Source organism: Rhinopithecus bieti, unplaced genomic scaffold (genome assembly GCF_001698545.2).
Source record: "Rhinopithecus bieti isolate Rb0 unplaced genomic scaffold, ASM169854v2 scaffold_9899, whole genome shotgun sequence".
In the NCBI taxonomy this organism is placed as follows: Eukaryota; Metazoa; Chordata; class Mammalia; order Primates; family Cercopithecidae; genus Rhinopithecus; species Rhinopithecus bieti.
The window spans coordinates 1,181,318-1,201,900 of record NW_016806979.1 but is presented as its reverse complement, the minus strand read 5'-3'; the positions used below and the strand labels follow the sequence as shown (position 1 = coordinate 1,201,900).

At 55.7% G+C, this 20,583-nt stretch overlaps 1 protein-coding gene across 1 annotated transcript; it reads right to left on the bottom strand.

Moving 5' to 3' along the window:
* Nucleotides 1–681: 681 nt before the first annotated feature.
* P4HB (prolyl 4-hydroxylase subunit beta) lies at nucleotides 682–19,948 on the bottom strand. Its single transcript, XM_017879239.1, has 11 exons — nucleotides 19,578–19,948; nucleotides 18,453–18,659; nucleotides 14,399–14,532; nucleotides 14,083–14,220; nucleotides 4,825–4,929; nucleotides 4,521–4,646; nucleotides 3,945–4,145; nucleotides 3,394–3,514; nucleotides 3,083–3,264; nucleotides 2,660–2,746; nucleotides 682–1,612 (listed from the first exon to the last, which is right to left on the bottom strand). Exons 1-11 carry the CDS (start codon nucleotides 19,726–19,728, stop codon nucleotides 1,532–1,534), a joined length of 1,533 nt encoding a protein of 510 aa, XP_017734728.1. The 5' UTR covers nucleotides 19,729–19,948; the 3' UTR covers nucleotides 682–1,531.
* Nucleotides 19,949–20,583: the final 635 nt, after the last annotated feature.

Genomic DNA, 20,583 nt, shown 5'->3' with positions numbered 1-20,583 from the left:
AAAAAAGACCAGGAGATTCTTCTTTTTAGAGACAGGGTCTCACTCTGTCACCCAGGCTGGAGTGCAGTGGTGCAATCTCTGCTCACTGCAGTCTTGATCTCCTGGGATCGAGCGATCCTCCTGCCTCAAGCTCCCAAGTAGCTGGGGCTGTAGGTGCCAACCATGCCCAGCTAATTTCTAGTTTTTCGTAGAGACAGGGTCTCCCCATGTTGCCCCAGCACTGGGATTCCAGGCGCACGTCCCTGCACCCAGTCCAGCCTTTATCATGTGAGGGGTCAGTGGTAAGCAGGACACCCTGTTCCTCTCATCCGCCCTTAAAGCCTGAGTCCACCTGATTTCTCGTCACTCCACGGCGGGGATGGGAGGGAACGACCTGCAGTCTGTGAGCATCACGTGGAGCTGCGTGGCTCCACCTGTGTCCACATCCAGGGTCCAGAATCACAGAAGCCCCATCACAGTCCAGGTGAAGCAGCCGGCAGGCAGGGAAGGCATCCTCGCCAGGAGCCACCAGCCTGCACAGCTCCACCAGGGAGACGGGCGCCTGTTTCTGCATCTGCACCTCACTCCAGGGGCGAGGCCTCTCAACACCAGTGACCCCACCAAGGCCTGGCAGATGGCCTTGGCGTCAGCATTCCAGCCCAGCTCCCCAGGCTTGGCGAGATCATAAACCCGAGGCAAGGACAGGTGGTAAAATTTCAACTTTATTTGTCCAATGTGTTCAATTCCAGATTGTGAAATAGAAATGCCTCAAGAACTGTCAACGTCTGATTCAGCTCCAGCATCCTTGGCCACCTCCCCGCCTGGGAGTCAAGGGTCCTGGTTCTGCCTCAAGCAGGCCACGAGCCATGCTGTAGAGAGGCCAGTGGTCACAAGCAATGAGCCCACGACAGGATGTGGAGCCCTGGCTTGAGGGAAGGGGAAGGCCCAGGCCTGTGCTGGGCTCCAGGGCTGGCAGCCACCAGCCCTTCCTCCAGGCATGGGGGACACCCTGACAGGATCTGGAAGTCTCCATTTACCCAAAAAATGCAAGAGCCATGATCAGTCATGGCAACACTGCACGCGGTACTGAGTGACTGTGTCCAGTCTGGCTCCGTCCCTCCCACACGGGGGACAAGCTTCTCCAAAGAAGCCTGGCCAAGGTGGAACAAATACCCTGATGTCGAAAATGTCTAAAATCCCACAAATGGAATTTTCAAAGAGAGCAGAAACCTCCCGCAGGAGGGAGGCAGCGAGACTCTGAACACTCTAGTGAGCGCTCTGGACAGACCCATAAGTACATCATGGTTTCAAGAAACAAGCCCCACCGGGGTGGGCTGCCTGGAGATGGATCCCTTTCCAAAAACTGAAAAGCAGAAGGAAGAGACGGGGGTGAATGGACGGTGTGTGGGGGCGAGGTGTCACTTCAGAAAGGTTCCCTGGGTTTCCGGCGACGCCCTCCTTCAGGTGAGGGCCGCAGGCTTCAGAGGCGTGCGCTGCTGCTGGGTGTGCGGCCCCGAGAGGTCTAGGCAGCGCCCCGGTCTGGCTTTCCGTCTTACAGTTCATCTTTCACAGCTTTCTGATCATCATCTTCCTCCATGTCTGGCTCCTCTGCTTCTTCCAGGTCCTCGAGATCCTGGGATACAGGAAAAGGTAGGGGACATGTTGGCTGCAACGGCTGAGGCTGCCAGCACCCAGAACCCCACGCTGCTCACACTGGGGACCAGCCGGCCACGTTGGACATGGCCACCGGCCACTGGAGCAGCCAACCCTGGTCTTTACGAGATACACGGGGTCTTCCCAGGAAGAGTGAGGCCTGGGGGATTTCTACCTATATCAGGATGAATCAGAGCCCCCACTGTGTCAGGAACCCTAGGAGTCCCAGCTCAGCCTCAGACCCTTCCACTGGGCATGGCAGGTGTATGTGTGCCTCCCAGCTTGGCACCATGGAGCCTACAGAGAGTCCACATCTTGGCAGGGACAACAGCCCCAGCATGATGTTCAGGCAGAGTCACCACTGGGGTGACCATTCTACTTCCAACCCTCAGGCTCTGGCCAGCGACAGACCACAGGCAGCACAAGGGGCCGGCCCTCCGTCCCCAGCCTGGGCAGGGTGTTCCCACCTCCCACTCTGCACCAGCACTCCCAGCCAGCCCTGCCAGCCTAGACTGACCACGCCCTCATCTCCCTCACCATGGCCAAGCACCCTGCCCCTGCTACATCCTCCCAACACCAGCCCTCCTGCTTCTCCGGCAGCGTCACCACTGCTGCTGGCCACGCGCTGACAGGCAGGACTCAGCTCCTGAGGGCGTGAGACCCATGTCTGCTCCCTTGTGCCCGGGCTCCGCCAGTGGGCTGGGGATGGACATGTGAGTCCAAGTTAGCAGCATGTGAGGAACCGGTGCCATGTGTCTGAAAACGTTTTCTAAGCAAAATCTGGTTTTTAAAGATGTCTTTGACCTCGCCCCCTAAAGAAGTGCTGGCCAGGGAGAGCTGTTTCAACAGAGCGCTGGGAGCACATCCCTTGCCCTGCTGGGCAGAGGTGTGGAGCCCCAGAGCCCTGGATGCACAGACGTGCCTCCGACAGCACCGTTCTCATCACAAGTCAAGTCCAAGTGGGCATGTCCCATGGGGCCGCGGGGCTGAATCCCAGAGACCAGCCCAGGGCTGTGACCCCACTCACGTCGTCATCCCCTGCCCCATCCTGGCCACCGCTCTCCAGGAACTTCTTAAAACCATCCAGTGTGCGTTCCCCATTGTAATCGATGACCTGTGGAAGACAGGGATGAGTGCAGGGGCTGGTCCTGGCCCAGAACCAATCTCCCAGCATTGGCTCCTCCTCCCTAGAGAAAGGCAGAGCAGGCCCAGCCCGGTGGCTCACGCCTGGAATCCAGTATTTTGGGAGTTCAAAACCAGCCTAGGCAATATAGTGAGATCCCATCTCTCTCAAAAAAGAAAAAAAGGTGGGTGCTTCTGAAGGAGCTCCCACAGCTCTTCTCCCACCCAATAGCCCCAGGCTCCTTCCAGACAAAGAAGCACCCGGGCTGGCGTGGACACCATTGCTTTCCCAGGGCCCGCCCTGGCCCCATCTAGAGGGAAGGCGCACCGTCCTGTCGACGCTGGCAGGAAAGAACTTGAGTGTGGGGAAGCTGTGCACTTTGACAGCCTCCACCTCGTTGGCGGTCGAGTCCATCTTGGCGATAACGATGTTCTCATGGTCCTTGTACGTTTCTCCCAGTTTATCCCAAATGGGAGCCAACTGTTTGCAGTGACCACACCACGGGGCATCTGAAAAGAAAGCAGTTCTAGGGTGTGTCCTGGACCACAAAGTCGCTGGCAGACGCTTCCCCGGGAGTCCGCACACCTCCCGCGTGCCCTGGTGGCACAGACCTGGGAAGCAGAAGGGGCAACACTTACAGAACTCCACGAAGACGTTCTTTTTCTCATCAAAAGCCACCTCTTCAAAGTTCTTCCCAACAAGCACCTTGACAGGCTGCTTGTCCCAGTCCTCCGGCAGCTCCTGGCTCATCAGGTGGGGCTGGAGGGCAGGCAGGGCACGGTGAGGGGCGGTGCCACCTGGGGACCACAGAGCTCCACAACCCTCACCCCTGCCTGGCTGAGGTGCATGGCTGCCCTTGGCATCACCAGGATGGCAGCCGCAGAAGCCAACAGTGCCAAGAATCCAGGAAGAGAAGGCTGAGCCAGTGGGCTGGGCCCAATGAGCCCACGCAGGCCACACCCTCGCCGGCCAGGAGGCTTCCCTGAGGAGCATCTGGACCACCAGCGTCACCAAGAGGCTCCTACAGGTCCCCACGGGTGTGACAACAGTGGTCTTCACACGACCTTGGGCTCCGTCCTCTTATCTGAAGATATTACTTTAAGGATGAAGCCCAGGACACTGAGAGCCCAGAGACCCCAAGGTGGCGGCTCTACCTGGGGGGCAGCCCTGGCCCGGGACGTGCCCGCACCTTGATTTTGCCCTCCAGGAAATGGTGACAGAACTCTGTGATCCTCTCTGCTGTCAGCTCATCCGATTCGGGCTTGTACTTGGTCATCTCCTCCTCCAGGGTGATGAGGCGCACGGCCGGGCACTCTTCCTTCTTCAGGCCAAAGAACTCAAGGATGCGCTGGTTGTCGGTGTGGTCACTGTCGATGAAGATGAACAGGATCTGGGGGAGAAAAGGAGGTTGCACAGGTGCGGGAGATGGCTGGCCTCTGCCTTCAGCCCTGACGTCACTCAGAAGGTGCGGGAGACGGCTGGCAGGACAGCCTCTGCCTCCAGCCCTGGCTTCGCTCGGAAGCAGATGGTGCCCCTGGTGCCTTTCCTCCAGCCTGGACCCTGGGGTTGCCCAGCCAGACCAGCAGGTGACCGGGAGCAGAGGTCTGGCCTGGCTGGCCCTTCATCTACATCCAGGCTCTCCTGAATCGGGTGCCCGGTCCGGTCCAGGAGGCAGCCTCAGGAAGGCCCCCCACTTCTGTCACCTCAGGAAGAGTTGTACGGTTCCCTGGCACCGCCCCACGAGCCACCCAGAGGAGCAGCTCACCTTGCCCTTAAAGCTCTCGGCTGCTGTTTTGAAGTTGCTCAGTTTGCCGTCATAGTCAGACACGCTCTTGGGCAGGAACAGCAGGATGTGAGTCTTGATTTCACCTCCAAAAATCTTCGGGGCTGTCTGTGTTATAAACTTAAGTTACTGGGTCTGAGTCACACGCTATTAATGCAGAATGTTCTCCCAACGGCCTCCAATGCTAGATGGCGGACAGCAGAGGTGACCGGGAGCCTCATGCTAACCCCAACCCACTCCTCCCCATCCCCAGCCGGGGGGCTGCAGGGCAGCAGGGGAGCCGCACCTGCTCAGTGAACTCGATGACAAGGGGTAGCTGGTTGTATTTGATAAAGTCCAGCAGGTTCTCCTTGGTGACCTCCCCTTCAAAGTTGTTCCGGCCTTCATCAAACTGTGGACAGAAAGGGGGCCCTGACTGAGCACTGCTGCCAGGAGCACAGGCCCTGGGCCCGCATCTCCCTGGACGTGGGAAGTCACAACAGCCAGCAGCCCTGCCCTCCTGTGGGGTTTTGAGCCACAGGCCCAGCAATGGGTATAGGACATGACTGTTCCCTGACAGCCAGACTGGCTCTGGCCACGGCCTTATGGCTGCCAGTGAATTCAACGGCTGGTTTTACACCCACAACTTGAACCTGGCGCACGTGGTTCCAGCAACCCTTGAAGTGTGGCCCATCCCCAGGGCCCCCAACCCTTTCAGAGCACCCATGTGGTCAAAGATATTTTCTTTCTTTTTTTTTTTTTTAAGACGGAGTCTCGCTCTGTTGCCCAGGCTGGAGTGCAGTGGCTGGATCTCAGCTCACTGCAAGCTCCGCCTCCCGGGTTTACGCCATTCTCCTGCCTCAGCCTCCCGAGTAGCTGGGACTACAGGCGCCCACCACCTCGCTCAGCTAGTTTTGTGTTTTTTAGTAGAGACGGGGTTTCACCATGTTAGCCAGGATGGTCTCGATCTCCCGACCTCGTGATCCGCCTGTCTCGGCCTCCCAAAGTGCTGGGATAACAGGCTTGAGCCACCGCGCCCGGCCCAAAGCTATTTTCTTTTGTATTTATTTCTGAGACAGAGTCTCGCTCTGTTGCCCAGGCTGGAGTGCAGTGGCACGATCTTGGCTCACTGCAACCTCCGCCTCCTGGGTTCAAGTGATTCTCCTGCCTTAGCCTCCCGAGTAGCTGAGACTACAGGAGCCTGCCCCCCCGCCCCGCTCATTTTTTTTTTTTTTTTTGTATTTTTAGTACAGATGGAGTATTTTTTTTTTTTTTTGAGACGGAGTCTGCAAGCTCCGCCTCCCGGGTTCACGCCATTCTCCTGCCTCAGCCTCCCGAGTAGCTGGGACTACAGGCGCCCGCCACGTCGCCCGGCTAGTTTTGTATTTTTTAGTAGAGACGGGCTTTCACCGTGTTAGCCAGGATGGTCTCGATCTCCTGACCTCGTGATCCGCCCGTCTTGGCCTCCCAAAAGTGCTGGGATTACAGGCTTGAGCCACCGCGCCCGGCCCCAGATGGAGTATTTTAATAGATAGTTTCACCATGTTGGCCACGAAGGTCTCGATCTCTTGACCTCATGATCCACCTGCCTTGGCCTCCCAAAGTGCTGGGGTTACAGGCGTGAACCACCGCACCCCACCGGTCAAAGCTGTTTTCACACTCACACTTCCCTAGCCTTTGCCTTTGCACTCTCCCGCTCACGTGCTGCAGCACAGACTCACAGAGGCTGCTGGCTGTGTGGTGTCGCAACAGCGGGAGGGCAGGAGAGGAGGATCCTGCTGGAGGAATCTAAAACACCACTNTTTTTTGAGACGGAGACTGCAAGCTCCGCCTCCCGGGTTTACGCCATTCTCCTGCCTCAGCCTCCCGAGTAGCTGGGACTACAGGCGCCCGCCACGTCGCCCGGCTAGTTTTTGTATTTTTTAGTAGAGACGGGCTTTCACCGTGTTAGCCAGGATGGTCTCGATCTCCTGACCTCGTGATCCGCCCGTCTTGGCCTCCCAAAAGTGCTGGGATTACAGGCTTGAGCCACCGCGCCCGGCCCCAGATGGAGTATTTTAATAGATAGTTTCACCATGTTGGCCACGAAGGTCTCGATCTCTTGACCTCATGATCCACCTGCCTTGGCCTCCCAAAGTGCTGGGATTACAGGCGTGAACCACCGCACCCCACCGGTCAAAGCTGTTTTCACACTCACACTTCCCTAGCCTTTGCCTTTGCACTCTCCCGCTCACGTGCTGCAGCACAGACTCACAGAGGCTGCTGGCTGTGTGGTGTCGCAACAGCGGGAGGGCAGGAGAGGAGGATCCTGCTGGAGGAATCTAAAACACCACTTAGCAGTAAATTGTTTTTGTCTGGGAAAATTAGTTTTCATAAAGGTGTGATTTATGATAACATGTAATGGGATGATTATTATTTTAAATTAACTTGGCCACAGTGGCTCACGCCTGTAAGTCCAGCATTTTGGGAGGCCAAGATGGGTGGACTGCTTGAGGCCAGGAGTTCGAGATCAGCCTGGCCAACATGGTGAAACCCCATCTCTACTAAAAATACAAAAATAAGCTGGGCGTGGTGGTGGGCACCTGTAATCTCAGGCACTTGGGAGGCTGAGGCAGGAGAATGGCTTGAACCTGGGAGGTGGAGGTTGCAGTGAGCTGAGATCGTGCCACTGTACCCCAGCCTGGGCAACAAGAGCAAAACTGTCTCAAAAAAAAAAAAAGAAGGGCCGGGTGCAGTGGCTCACACCTGTAATCCTAGAAGTTTAGGAGGCTGAAGCAGGTGGATCACTTGAGTTCACGAGTTCGAGACCAGCCTGGCCAACATGGTAAAACCCGCCCCCCCCCACCAAAAATACAAAAAAATAGCTGTGTGTGGTGGTGCGTGCCCGTAATCCCAGCTGCTTGGGAGACTGAGGCAGGAGAATCACTTGAACCCAGGAGGTGGAGGTTGCAGTGAGCCAAGATCATGCCACTGCACTCCAGCCTAGGCAACAGAGCAAGACTCTGTCTCAAAAAAAAAAAATACGGCCGGGCACGGTGGCTCAAGCCTGTAATCCCAGCACTTTGGGAGGCCGAGACGGGCGGATGATGAGGTCAGGAGATCGAGACCATCCAGGCTAACACGGTGAAACCCTGTCTCTACTAAAAAATACAAAAAACTAGCCAGGCGAGGTGGTGGGCACCTGTAGTCCCAGCTACTCGGGAGGCGGAGCTTGCAGTGAGCTGAGATCCAGCCACTACACTCCAGCCTGGGCGACAGCGAGACTCCGTCTCAAAAAAACAATCAAACAAACAAAAACAAAAATCAGTTGGGTGTGGTGACACCTGCCTGTAATCCTAGCTACTCGAGAAACTGACGCAGGAGGACTGCTTGAGCCTGGTAGGTAGACATTGCAGTGAGATCACACCACTGCACTCTGAGTGACAAGAGTGAAACAGGCCGGGCGTGGTGGCTCACGCCTGTAATCCTAGTACTTTGGGAGGCTGAGGCGGGGGACCACCTGAAGCCAGGAGTTTCAGAGCAGCCTAGTGCAACATGGTGAAACCCTGTCTTTACTAAAAATACAAAAATTAGCCGGGCGTGCTGGCGGGTGCCTGTAATCCCAGCTATTTGGGAGGCTGAGAGGCGGAGGTTGCAGTGAGCCAAGATTGCACCACTGCATTCGAGTCTGGCAACAGAGTGAGACTCCATCTCAAAAAATAAAAAATAAATTAAAGAAAAAAAAAGAGAAGAAACAAAAACATTTTTTACATCCTTAGTTCTAGTTTCTAATACAACAGATCCTGAAAGGCGCCATCCACATGCCCGTGAGGCTCTGGCGATCCCTAATAATGTGCGGCAGCTTCAGGGAGTGCTCAGGCCACAAGATGGAGAGGCTGTGGCAGCCCAACCACCAGGGGTCCGTCTGCAGCTGAGGATGCGGCCCCGGCTCAGGCTCAGAGAGGCGCTCCTGTGCTGAGGCTCTTCAAGTGAGAATTTTGGGTAAGCCTTCCATCATTCCCTCTGAACTACATTTTTATTTAAAAAATTTATTTATTTTTTTTATTTCTTGAGATGGAGTTTTGCTCTTGTCACCCAGGCTAGAGTGCAATGGCGTGATCTTGGCTCACTGCAACCTCCACCTCCCAAGTTCCAGCGATTCTCCTGCCTCAGCCTTCCGAGTAGCTGGGATTATAGGCATGTGCCACCACGCCTGGCTAATTTTTGTAGTTTCAGTAGAGACAGGGTTTCACCATGTTGGCCAGGGTGGTCTCGAACTCCTGACCCCAGGTGATCCACTTGCCTTGGCCTCCCAAAGTGCTGGGATTACAGGCGTGAGCCACTGAGCCTGGCCCGAAATATTTTTTTTTTTTTGAGACGGAGTTTCACTCTTGTTGCCCCGGCTGGAGTGCAATGGCATGTTCTCGATCTTGCCTCATTCCAAACTCCGCCTCCCAGGTTTAAATAATTCTCCTGCCTCAGCCTCCCAAGTTGCTGGGATTATAGGCATGTGCCACCATGCCTGGCAGATTTTGTATTTTTATTAGAGATGGGGTTTCTCCATGTTAGTCAGGCTGGTCTCAAACTCCCGACCTCAAGTGATCCACCTGCCTCGGCCTCCCAAAGTGCTAGGATTACAGGCGTGAGCCACCACATCCAGCCAAAAAAATTTATTTTACTTTTATTTTTTGTAGAGACGGTCTTACCATGTTGCCGAGGCTGGTCTCGGACTCCTGGCCTCAAGCAATCCTCTTGCCTCGGCCCCCCCGAGTGCTGGGATCACAGGTGTGGGCCACCAAGACTGGTGCCCTCCCCTCGAACTTTTTTATTTTTATATTTTTTTGAGACGGAGTCTCACTCTGTCGCCCAGGCTGGAGTGCAGTGGCTGGATCTCAGCTCACTGCAAGCTCCACCTCCCAGGTTCACACCATTCTCCTGGCTCAGCCTCCCGAGTAGCTGGGACTACAGGTGCCCGCCACCACACCCGGCTAAATGTTTGTATTTTTAGTAGAGATGGGGTTTCACTGTGTTCGCCAGGATGGTCTCAATCTCCTGACCTCGTGATCCACCCGTCTCGGCCTCCCAAAGTGCTGGGATTACAGGCTTGAGCCACAGCGCCCGGCCCCCTCGAACTTTTTTTTTGAGAGAGAGTCTTGCTCTGTCGCCCAGGCTGGAGTGCAGTGGCGCAATCTCGGCTCACCGCAAGCTCCACCTCCCGGGTTCTCGCCATTCTCCTGCCTCAGCCTCCCGAGTAGCTGGGATTACAGGCGCCCGCCACCACACCCAGCTAAATGTTTGTATTTTTAGTAGAGATGGGGTTTCACCGTGTTAGGCAGAATGGTCTCGATCTCCTGACCTCGTGATCCACCGCCTTGGGCTCCCAAAGTGCTGGAATTACGGGTGTGAGCCACCGCGTCCGGCCCCCTTGAACTTCTTAAATGAGACTTGGGGAAATGAATCACTCATCCTTTCTTACTGGCCATTTCTCTTCATGCGTCCTCAGAGTAACTTGGAAACCAGGTGCCATTTCCTGCTCTTGTGCATGCTGTGCCCACGTCACCCTGACCGGGCCTGACCACCAAAGAGCTGATACTAAACTAGGCCAGGAGCACCTGTCACCCCTGCCCAAGTCCGAGGGGCAGAGACTTCCAAGCCTGTTACATCTTCCCCAGAGGGGCAAAGGTGGATAAAAAGAGGCAGGAAAGCCGTGGCCGGGCGCGGTGGCTCAAGCCTGTAATCCCAGCACTTTGGGAGGCCGAGACGGGTGGATCACAAGGTCAGGAGATCGAGACCATCCTGGCTTACATGGTGAAACCCCGTCTCTACTAAAAAAATACAAAAAACTAGCCGGGCACGGTGGCGGGCGCCTGTAGTCCCAGCTACTCGGGAAGCTGAGGCAGGAGAATGGCGTGAACCCAGGAGGCGGAGCTTGCAGTGAGCTGAGATCCGGCCACTGCACTCCAGCCTGGGCCACAGAGCGAGACTCCGTCTCAAAAAAAAAAAAAAAAGAGGCAGAAAAGCCAAGGTCAGGAGGCCCTTGGAGGGAATCCTTTGGAACACAAGCTGCTGATCACAGCCGGGCTCCCAGTGGCACTGGTGGGCTCGCACTCTGCCCAGGAGTAACACTGGGCTACAGCTGCAGGAAACAGAAAATCCCCCCACCCCTGCAGAACAGCGTCTCCAGCTCCCTCCAGAGTGTCAGGTGCTGCCTACATCATCTCATACCAAGAAGCCAGGAGGAGACACTGCCGCAGTTGTCCCAAGGCTGCCATCGTTTCGGCAGAGATGCCACATCACACTCGATCGCGGTCTACTGTGATAAGGGAAACTGGTCCCCTTAGCAGGGCACAGCAGCAGGAGGCCAGCCCTGCCAGGCCACAGTGACAAACAACATAGAAAGGCCCAACGCAGGCCAGGTGATGTAGCTCACACCTGTAATTCCAACGCTTTGGCAGGCCGAGGCAGGAGGATTGCTTGAGCTCAGAAGTTTGAGACCAGCCTGGACAACACGGTGAAACCCCATTTCTACAAAAATATTAAAAAATAGCCAGGTGCGATGGCGCACACCTGTGGTCCCAGCTACTCAGCAGGCTGAGGTGGGAGGATTGCTTGAGCCCAGGAGGTCGAAGCTGCAGTGAACTGTGATTGTACCACCACACTCCAGCCTGGTAACAGAGCAAGACCCTTTCCCAAACAACAACAGGCCCAGTGCTGCCGGCTGGTGGAGAAGACAAAACGAACTATCAGAAGCTGTCACACCCATGGTCCCAGTGACCAGCGGCCCCCGCAGAGGCTTTCCTGGGCTGCAGTGCCCGCTAGGGAAGGAAGGGAAGAGCAGGCAAGAACGGGCCACATAAGAGCACCTGACTCAGCCAGGCTGCCCACTGTGGCCACTGAATGCACAGGAAGACCTCACTCACTTTGAGGGATAGAAGTTAATACCCTGGAGGAAAAGGAACAAGTTGGACTCATCCTCTCAGCTGTGGGGCGAGCTCTGACTTCCAGCACAGCCCCTACTGTGTGCACAGCACAGGGGGCCGGGCTTCTGCCTGCAACCACCACGTTCACCATCACAGACACCTGGGCCACCTTCGGTGGGCAAGAAAGCACCACCCACCAACTGGCATCAGACCCAAGTGGGGTTGTCTGTGCCCAGCTCTAGTGGACTCCAGAGAATCGAGGCAGAATGTTAACCCGTGGGGAGCCCACATGGATGGCCACGTGTGAGCGTTGGCAGGCAAGAGCAACGAAACCGCCCTCCCGGCCTTCGTGGACACATGATCACCAAACTGTCCACAGAGTCCCAACGGCCGCGCCAGACATCCAGGGCACTGAAGGAGCTGTGGGCTGTGTGACAAAACAGGGCTCGCAAGTTTCATGGGCCCTGGAGAAAGTCTCTCCCAGAACCCAAGTTTCAAGACAAGACTCAGAACCTTCTCTCTTTTTTTTGAGACGGAGTTTCGCTCTTGTTGCCCAGGCTGGAGTGCAATGGCGTGATCTCAGCTCACTGCAACCTCCGCCTCCCGGGTTCAAGCAATTCTCCTGCCTCAGCCTCCCGAGTAGCTGGGATTACAGGCGTGTGCCACTACCCAGGCTAATTTTGTATTTTTAGTAGAGATGGGGTTTCTCCATGTTCGTCAGGCTGGTTTTGAACTCCTGACCTCAGGTGATCCGCCCACCTCGGCCTCCTAAAGTGCTGGGATTACAGGTGTGAGCCACCGCACCCGGCCCGGAACCTTCTTTCTAATAAAAGCTCTAAAAAGACCTTTGGTTCCCTCAACTTTATCCAACACCACACTGGCTTTTTCTAGTCAGATGTTTAATTTCCAGGGCACCCTGCAATGGTAACTGTGTCATTTAGAAAAACCCTCTTCCTTTCAGAAACATCAGGAAAACGTCTCCTGGTAAAGAGCATCTACTGTCTTGAGTTATCTTGAGGAAGTGGCTGCAAAAACAGCGAAGTGACAAGAACAAGGACATGGAAACAAGCCGTCCTGACCCACCCGCACCACCACACTCCAGGAAGGTGGCTCTACCCTCTCTCCTACCCGGTCCCAGGGAGTGCTGGATGCTCAGTGCTTACTACAGAAAGTGAATGGGTTGGTGGCTCACACCTATAATCCCAGAACTTTGGGAGGCCAAGGCGGATGGATCATGAGGTCAGGAGATCAAGACTATCCTGGCTAACACGGTGAAACTCCATCTCTACTAAAAATACAAAAAATTTAGCTGGGTATGGTGGCGGGCGCCTGAAGTCCCAGCTACTCAGGAGGCTGAGGCAGGAGAATGGCGTGGACCCGGGAGGCTGAGCTTGCAGTGAGCCGAGATCGCACCACTCCCTCCAGCCTGGGCGACAGAGTGAGACTCTGTCTCAAAAAAAGAAAAAGAAGGCCGGGCGCAGTGGCTCACGCCTGTAATCCCAGCACTTTGGGAGGCTGAGGCGGGTGGATCACGAGGTCAGGAGACAGAGACCATCCTGGCTAACACGGTGAAACACCGTCTCTACCAAAAACACGAAAAAATTAGCCAGGCGTGGTGGTGGACGCCTGTAGTTCCAGCTACTCAGGAGGGTGAGGTTAGAGGATCACTTGAGCCTGGGAAGCACAAGTTGCTGTGAGCTGAGATTGCACCACTGTGCTCCAGCCTGGGCAGCAGAGTGAAAAACCCTATCTCAAAAAAAAAGGGCAGCCAGGCGCGGTGGCTCACGCCTGTAATCCCAGCACTTTAGGAGGCCGAGGTGGGTCGATCACCTGAGGTCGGGAGTTCAAGACCAGCCTGACCAACATGGAGAAACCCCGTGTCTACTAAAAGTACAAAATTAGCCAGGCATGGTGGTGCATGCCTGTAATCCCAGCTCCTAGGGAGGCTGAGGCAAGAGAATCGCTTGAAGCCAGGAGGCGGAGGTTGTGGTGAGCCGAGATCGTGCCATTGCACTCCAGCCTGGGCAAAAAGAGCAAAACTCCATCTCAAAAAAAAAAAAAAAGAAAAAAAAAGGCAAATGGGGCTGGGTGTAGTGGTTCACGTCTGTAATCCCAGCACTTTGGGAGGCTGAGACAGGTGGATCATGAGGTCAAGAGATTGAGACCATCCTGGCCAACATGGTGAAACCCCGTCTCTACTAAAACAAAAATTAGCTGGGCATGGTGCACACCTGTAGTCCCAGCTACTTGGGAGGCTGAGGCAGGAGGATCGCTTGAACCCAGGAAGTGGAGGTTGCAGTGAGCCGAGATTGCACCACTGCACTCCAGTCTGGCAACAGAGCAAGACACCGTCTCAAAATAATAAATAAATAAGGCAAATGTTGTTACATGTTTTATCCTAAATGGAAAAAAAAAAAAAAAAGCTAACAGTCAAAAGCAGCTCTTTTGGGATGGCTGTGGCAGGAGAGTGGCCAGAGGGCCCACAGCTGAATGCAAAGGCCACAGGTGTCAGTGCTGCTTACAACCCAACTTGGCAAAGCTGCAGAACATACCTATTGGGCCAAAGGTGCCAGGAGCAAAGTTCCCGTAATGATAAAGAGAGCAACGCCACCCTCTGCAGACCAATCCCGGAACTAACCCAGGCAAAGCTGCCTGGGCCCACTCACCTTCTTAAAGAGGACAACCCCATCTTTGTCGAGCTGGTATTTGGAGAACACGTCACTGTTGGAAGTGATCCCAAATGGTATGTCATCTATGGCCTCTGCTGCCTGCAAGAACTGCTTGGCAGAGTCTGACTCCACGTCCTGAATGAGGAGGGAAAAGCAGAGGTAGTCATAAGCCCACAGCACCAAGCAGTAGGGGCAGACCCTGTAATGCCTGGGCCCGGGGGGGACATATGCAGAACTGCCAGCTGCAGGCTGTGGACCCCTCCTCAATGGATGACAGGAAAAAGAAAGACTGGAATGACGCTCTGGTCTTTACCTTGAAGAAGCCGATGACAGCCACCTCGCTGGACTCCACCAAGGACTCTGCAGCTGCGCCGTCAGGCAGGGTGGTGGCAGCCGGGCCCGTGCGCTTCTTCAGCCAGTTCACGATGTCATCAGCCTCTCTGCCAGCTAACCCCAAACAAATGTAGGTTCCACTCTCAAACACGGAGTGCCGCCCGCCCTGCCGGGCCTGTTCTCGTCTCTACTCTCTGCCAGCCAGGTTGAGGACACCTAACTCACCCTAAGCAAGATGTTTTCCCACCACGGAAGAGGTCTGGTGTCATCGGCCCGCCTCCTAAACCCCAGTGTATATGCGACTGTGGTTGTGTTTATGGTGAGTGGGGAGGAAAGAGGATGATTCTCTCTATGAATAACAGGATCACAAACCCATTTCTTTCCTCTGATCTCTTGGCATTTTGTTTTCTCTTTTGACACAGGGGCTCACTCTGTTACCCAGCTGGAGGCAAGATCTTGGCTCACTGCAGCCTCCACCCACTGGGCTCAAGCAATCTTCCCAACCTCAGCCTCTCAAGTAGCTGGGGTACAGGCGCACACTATCATACCCAGCTCATTTTTGTATTTATTGTAGAGACGGGGTTTTGCCATGTTGCCCAGGCTGGTCTTTAACTCCCATGCTCAAGCACTTTGCTCACCACGACTTCCCAAAGTGCTGGGATTATACGCATGAGCCACCAATCCCAGCCTTTTTTTTTTTTGGAAGATAGGGTCTTGCTCCGTCACCCAGGTTAGAGTGCAGTGGCATGATCATGGCTCACTGCGACCTCAAACTTCTGGGCTCAAGCAATCCTCCCACCTCAGGCTCCCAAGTAGCAGGGACCACAGGCATGTGCCCCCACACCCAGCTAACTGTTTTTTTTTTTTTTTCCAGACAGTTTCGCTCTTGTTGCCCAGGTTGGAGTGCAATAATGCAATCTCGGCTCACTGCAATCTCCACTCCCGGGTTCGAGCAATTCTCCTGCCTGAGCCTCCCGAGTAGCTGGGGATTATAGGTGCCCACCACCACACCTGGCTAATTTTTAGTAGAGACAGGGTTCCCCATGTTGGCCAGGCTGGTCTTACTCCTGACCTCAGGTGATGCACCTGCCTCGGTCTCCCAAAGTGCTGGGATTACAGAGGTGAGCCACTGTACCCGACAAATTTTTCTTTTTTTTCTTTTTTTTGACAGAATCTACCTCTGTTACCCAGGCTGGAGAGTGCAGTGGCACGACCTTGGCTCACTGAAACCTCCTCCTCCCAGATTTAAGTGATTCTCCTGCCTCAGCCTCCCAAGTAGCTGGTATTACAGGAGCCCGCCACCACGCCCAGCTAATTTTTGTATTTTTAGTAGAGGCGGGGTTTCACTGTGTTGGCCAGGCTGGCCTTGAACTCCTGACCTTGTGATCCGCCCGCCTTGGCCTCCCAAAGTGCTGGGATTACATGCGTGAGCCACCATGCCCAGCCAATTTTTCTATTTTTTGTAGAGATGGGTTTCGCCATGTTGCCCAGGCTGGTCTCAAACTCCTGGGATCAAGCAATCCACCCACCTCGGCCTCTCAGTGCTGGGATTACTGGGATGAGCCACTGTGCCCAGCCCCAGTTAATTTTTTTTTTTTTTTTTTGAGACGGAGTCTCGCTCTGTCGCCCAGGCTGGAGTGCAGTGGCGCGATCTTGGCTCACTGCAAGCTCCGCCTCCTGGGTTCACGCCATTCTCCTGCCTCAGCCTCCTGAGTAGCTGGGACTACAGGCGCCCGCCACCCGTCCGGCTCATTTTTTGTATTTTCAGTAGAGACGTGGTTTCACTGTGTTAGCCGGGATGGTCTTGATCTCCTGATCTCGTGATCTGCCTGCCTCGCCCTCCCAAAGTGCTGGAATTACAGGCGTGAGCCACCGTACCTGGCCTGCCCCAGCTAATTTTTCTATTTTTTGTACATAGGGTTTCACCATGTTGCCCAGGCTGGTCCTCTGTATTTTTAAAATTTTATTTTTTGAGATGAAGTCTCACTCTGTTGCCCAGGCTGGAGTGCAGTGGCACAATGTCAGCTCATTGCAACCTCCATCTCCCGGGTTCAAGTGATTCTCCTGCGTCAGCCTCCGGAGTAGCTAGGATTATAGGCGCGCGCCACCACGCCTGGCTAATTTTTGTATTTTTAGTAGAGATGGGGTTTCACCATATTGGCCAGGCTGGTCTCGAACTCCTGACCTCAGGGGATCCACCCATCTCAGCCTCCCAAAGTGCTGGGATTACAGGCATGAACCACCGCGCCAACCTGCCCTCTGCGTTTTCTAAATTTTCTTTGACATGTACATTAATCAAACACACATGTTCTCACCCAGGAGTCTGACACCAGGCCTCATCTTAGAAAGCTGGTCAGTAACTCAAAACTCAGTGCCAGTTTTTCTACCTGTGGGAACAGGCTGACACCTAGTCCACCTAACTCCCGCCTCCTAACTTATCCCAGGCATTTCAGGAGTTCTCGCCAATGGCCCACCCTACGTGTCTCCCAGACTAGGAAGATGACACGCTTTATGCCACCAAAGGCAATCAAACGACAGGGAAGAAACCTACTCCTCCTGGGAGACTGAGGCTAAGGAAAGCTGACCCTTTCCCTCTTAGACCTTGACTCCCTGGTCCGAATGGGGAAAACCCCATTCAGATGTAGAAGGATTCTGCCAGTGCTAACAAGACGGTCACCAGTGACAAGTGGATTTAGGAGTGCTCATCTCATCTGCAAACCTGAGTGTTAGTGACAGAACCACGGTGACTTTGCACAGAGCACTTCCCATTCCAAAAGTGAACATGTGTAAAAAATGGGAACATCAATCACGCCTGTAATCCCAGCACTTCGGGAGGCTGAGGCGGGCAGATCACGAGGTCAAGAGATCGAGACCATCCTGGCCAACATGGCCAAACCCCATCTCTCCTAAAAATACAAAAATTAGGCCAGACGCGGTGGGTCACGCCTGTAATCCCAGCACTTCGGGAGGCCGAGGCGGGCAGATCAAGAGGTCAAGAGATTGAGACCATCCTGGCCAACATGGTGAAATCCCATCTCTACTAAAAATACAAAAATTATCCAGGCTTGATGGTATGCACCTGTAGCCCCAGCTACTCAGGAAGTTGAGGCAGGAAAGTCACTTGTACCCGGGAAGCAGAGGTTGCAGTGAGCAGAGATCACACGGCACTCCAGCCTGGTGACAGAGCGAGACTGTCTCAAAAAAAAAGGAAAAAAAGAAAAAAAAGAGAGAACATCAAAACAGCCAAGTAAGAGGCAACCACAGAGTTGCTGCCACTAGAACAGGACAGGGCACACCCGCTTAAGGGGACAACCCTGCTAACACTGGAATGAACTGCTTTCGGGCTGCCCATCATGTGCATCTGATGTGCCACAGAACTGGTTTTATAGATGAGTCTTCTTTTGCCAGTCACTGATTTGGCTACACAGGGGCTCGGCCTTCACGAAGGCAGCTTCAGAGGTGGCAGATGAGCAGCTGAGGGCCTGTGCTACAGACAGAGCCGGGTGGGCTTGGATTCGAGGTCTGCTACCGACAGGCACAATGCTGTTACTCAGCTGCTCTAAGCCTCAGCCCTTTGTCTGGGAAAGACCTGCCTCACAGAGAGGATGCAAGGAGAAATCACGCAAGCATGTGGCGCGGCAGCTGGCACGCTACAAACAATAGTTAGCAGGTGTCACCCCGAGAGCTACAGCTACGCTGCTGCTCCTAGGAAGAGGGGCAGCACAAAGAGCCCTTGTGGCCAGAAAGGCACCAGTCTCCCTCTCCTCGCTAGTCAGTCTCCAAACAGACCTCAGTCAGCCAACCCCAGAGTGGCACCTGACAAGACAGGTTCTCTACTCGAAGGTTCTTCCAGGATGAAAACTTTCCTCACAGGACCCTCAGGACACAACCAGGAGAACCCGGCCTGAGGAATGGGATCCCTCCAAGCCTCTGGAACCCGGCCTCCCCACCGCTCAGACTGCTGCCCGTGCCCTTCCAAGCCGGCAGACCAGTCCCTCTCTAAAGACAGTTCAAGGGCAGTGCCACAGCCACACCTGTATATTCCTTGGGGGAAGCCGTGTCTCCGTTCCTGAAGAACTTGATGGTGGGATAGCCGCGCACGCCGTACTGCTGGGCCAGGTCAGACTCCTCCGTGGCGTCCACCTTGGCCAACCTGATCTCAGAACCTTCTGCCTTCAGCTTCCCAGCGGCTTTGGCATACTCAGGGACCAGAGCCTTGCAGTGGCCACACCAAGGGGCATCTGGAAGCGGAAATGAGATGCTAGAAAGCAGCCTTGATCTCTCGGCACTGCTTCCCTTTCTTCTCTGGCACTTCCCTTCATAAAAACCTTATCTACTCACCAAGATAACCCCTCCTAACGCACAAGGCTGAGCTGATAGCCTGGTGCTCTTGGGCAATATCAGGACAGAGGCCGTGAACGACAAACCACTACCAACCAACACCAGCGCTCACTCTGCTGTCACCGTCAGCACAGGAAGACAAACCTCTCAATGGTTGCTGACTTCTTATTACCTGTAGGCAACCAAGGCAAGGGTCTCCCTAGAATTTCCCTGAAGAGTACAGACAAAAGTGAAGAAGTGAACGTGGCGGCCTGTACCAGCACTGGCTGTGAGTATGGGATGCACATCCGTGCACACAGGCCCTGAGTTGCTTAGAGTGCGGGAATAAGACGATCTGTCAACAGAGTTAGCAACTGTGTCCGGCACAAGATTCCCACCCCAGGGACAGAGCTCAAATCCTTATGGACGTGAGGAAGGCTTCGGATTCTCGTCCGAGACACCATCGGAATGACTACTGTGGCAAGGTGAAGGTGGGGTGGGCAGGAACGGGGCGCCTTCCGGGTCGGCCCCCGGGGACGACTCGGCAGGGCTGGACCCTGGCGTGCTCTGTTGGCTCACACAGGTCGATCCTGTCCTTCTCGCACTAACAGGAAGATACTGCCGTGCGCAGGGCGCGTACCTGGACGGCCCCCCGGCTCCCAACCAGGCTCTCATCCCCGAGAAACCCCGGACACGGCCCCCAAGGCGGGCAGGAAGGGCGCCCTTCAGTCCCGGGCGCGCTGGGGATCCCGACTCCGGGGGCGGCCGGGCCGTGCCTGCGTCCCAGAGCCTGGCCCGACGGCCCCGAGCCCCGCCCGCCCGCCAGGCCCGGCGCTCACAGAACTCCACCAGCAGGTACTTGTGGGCCGCCAGCGCCTCCGCAAAGTTGCTTTTCCGCAGCACCAGGACGTGGTCCTCCTCCTCGGGGGCGTCGGCGTACACCCGGGCGGCCGCGGCCACGGCCAGGCACAGCAAAGCGCGGCGCAGCATGTCGCACACGGAGCAGGCGGGGCGCTTCGGTTGGCGCCGCCGGGACAGCGGGGGCGACGAGAGCGCGCGCCGGTCCCGGCCTCGCCTTTATAAATCCTGGGTCCGGGGCGCGCCTGCCCCCCCTGCCCGCGCGCGCTGGCCGCGGCGCGCACGCGCCCCTGAGCCCGCCTTCGATTGGCCGGCGGACTTCGAAGCTCGTCTTTGCCGCTCTCGGATTGGACACTCACACTAGGCCCGGCCCCGGATTCGGAAACCCTCCTGAGGCCTCCCTGGCCTTCGCCCGGGATTGGCCGAGGACCTCGCGCTCGCTGTCTTTCTAAGCCTTTCATTGGCTGCCGACGAGAACTTTTTCTGCCTTGGCTTCTAATTGGTGGCTTTCTCCCACACCTTCTACGGGTCTGGAATGGCTGCCACTTTCGGTAGCCGGAGCTCTGCGCCTCCTGATTGGCCAAGGGATGCGCGCACTCTGCGCGTTCCTTCGTCGAACGTGGCAGTGGGGCGGAGTTCCCAGTCTAGGGGCGGAGCTGCGGCTGCGCCTCCGAAACCCCTCGTGTTGCATTCTGACTGGACCGCGTACCCAACTGGCACGCCCCCTGGACCCCGGGCCGGAAGCTGGGGTGACGCAATTTCCGGCGCGCGTGTCAAGCGTGCGGCGGCGGCCCTGGCAGGTGGGGTCCGTCGCGTAGGGGCGGCAGTGGGTTCGGTCTGTGATATCCGGCGCGGTCCGACGCGCTCCGCGAGGTCACGCAAGACACCCACCGAGGCATGACGGCAGGGCCTTGGCACGGGAATCGTGCGCACAGGTCGAGGAAGCCTCGGAGGGGATGAGAGCACAGGGGCGGGGGGTTACGAGAA

Bases quoted from the DNA above. Each gene is read 5' to 3' on its own strand.
- P4HB (XM_017879239.1), bottom strand. From the start codon at position 19,728: ATGCTGCGCCGCGCTTTGCTGTGCCTGGCCGTGGCCGCGGCCGCCCGG. The intron at 18,660-19,577 runs GTGAGCGCCGGG...TTCCGCTTCCAG, and splicing joins GTACCTGCTGGTGGAGTTCT to ATGCCCCTTGGTGTGGCCAC. The intron at 14,221-14,398 runs GTAAAGACCAGA...CTCCTCATTCAG, and splicing joins CTGTCATCGGCTTCTTCAAG to GACGTGGAGTCAGACTCTGC.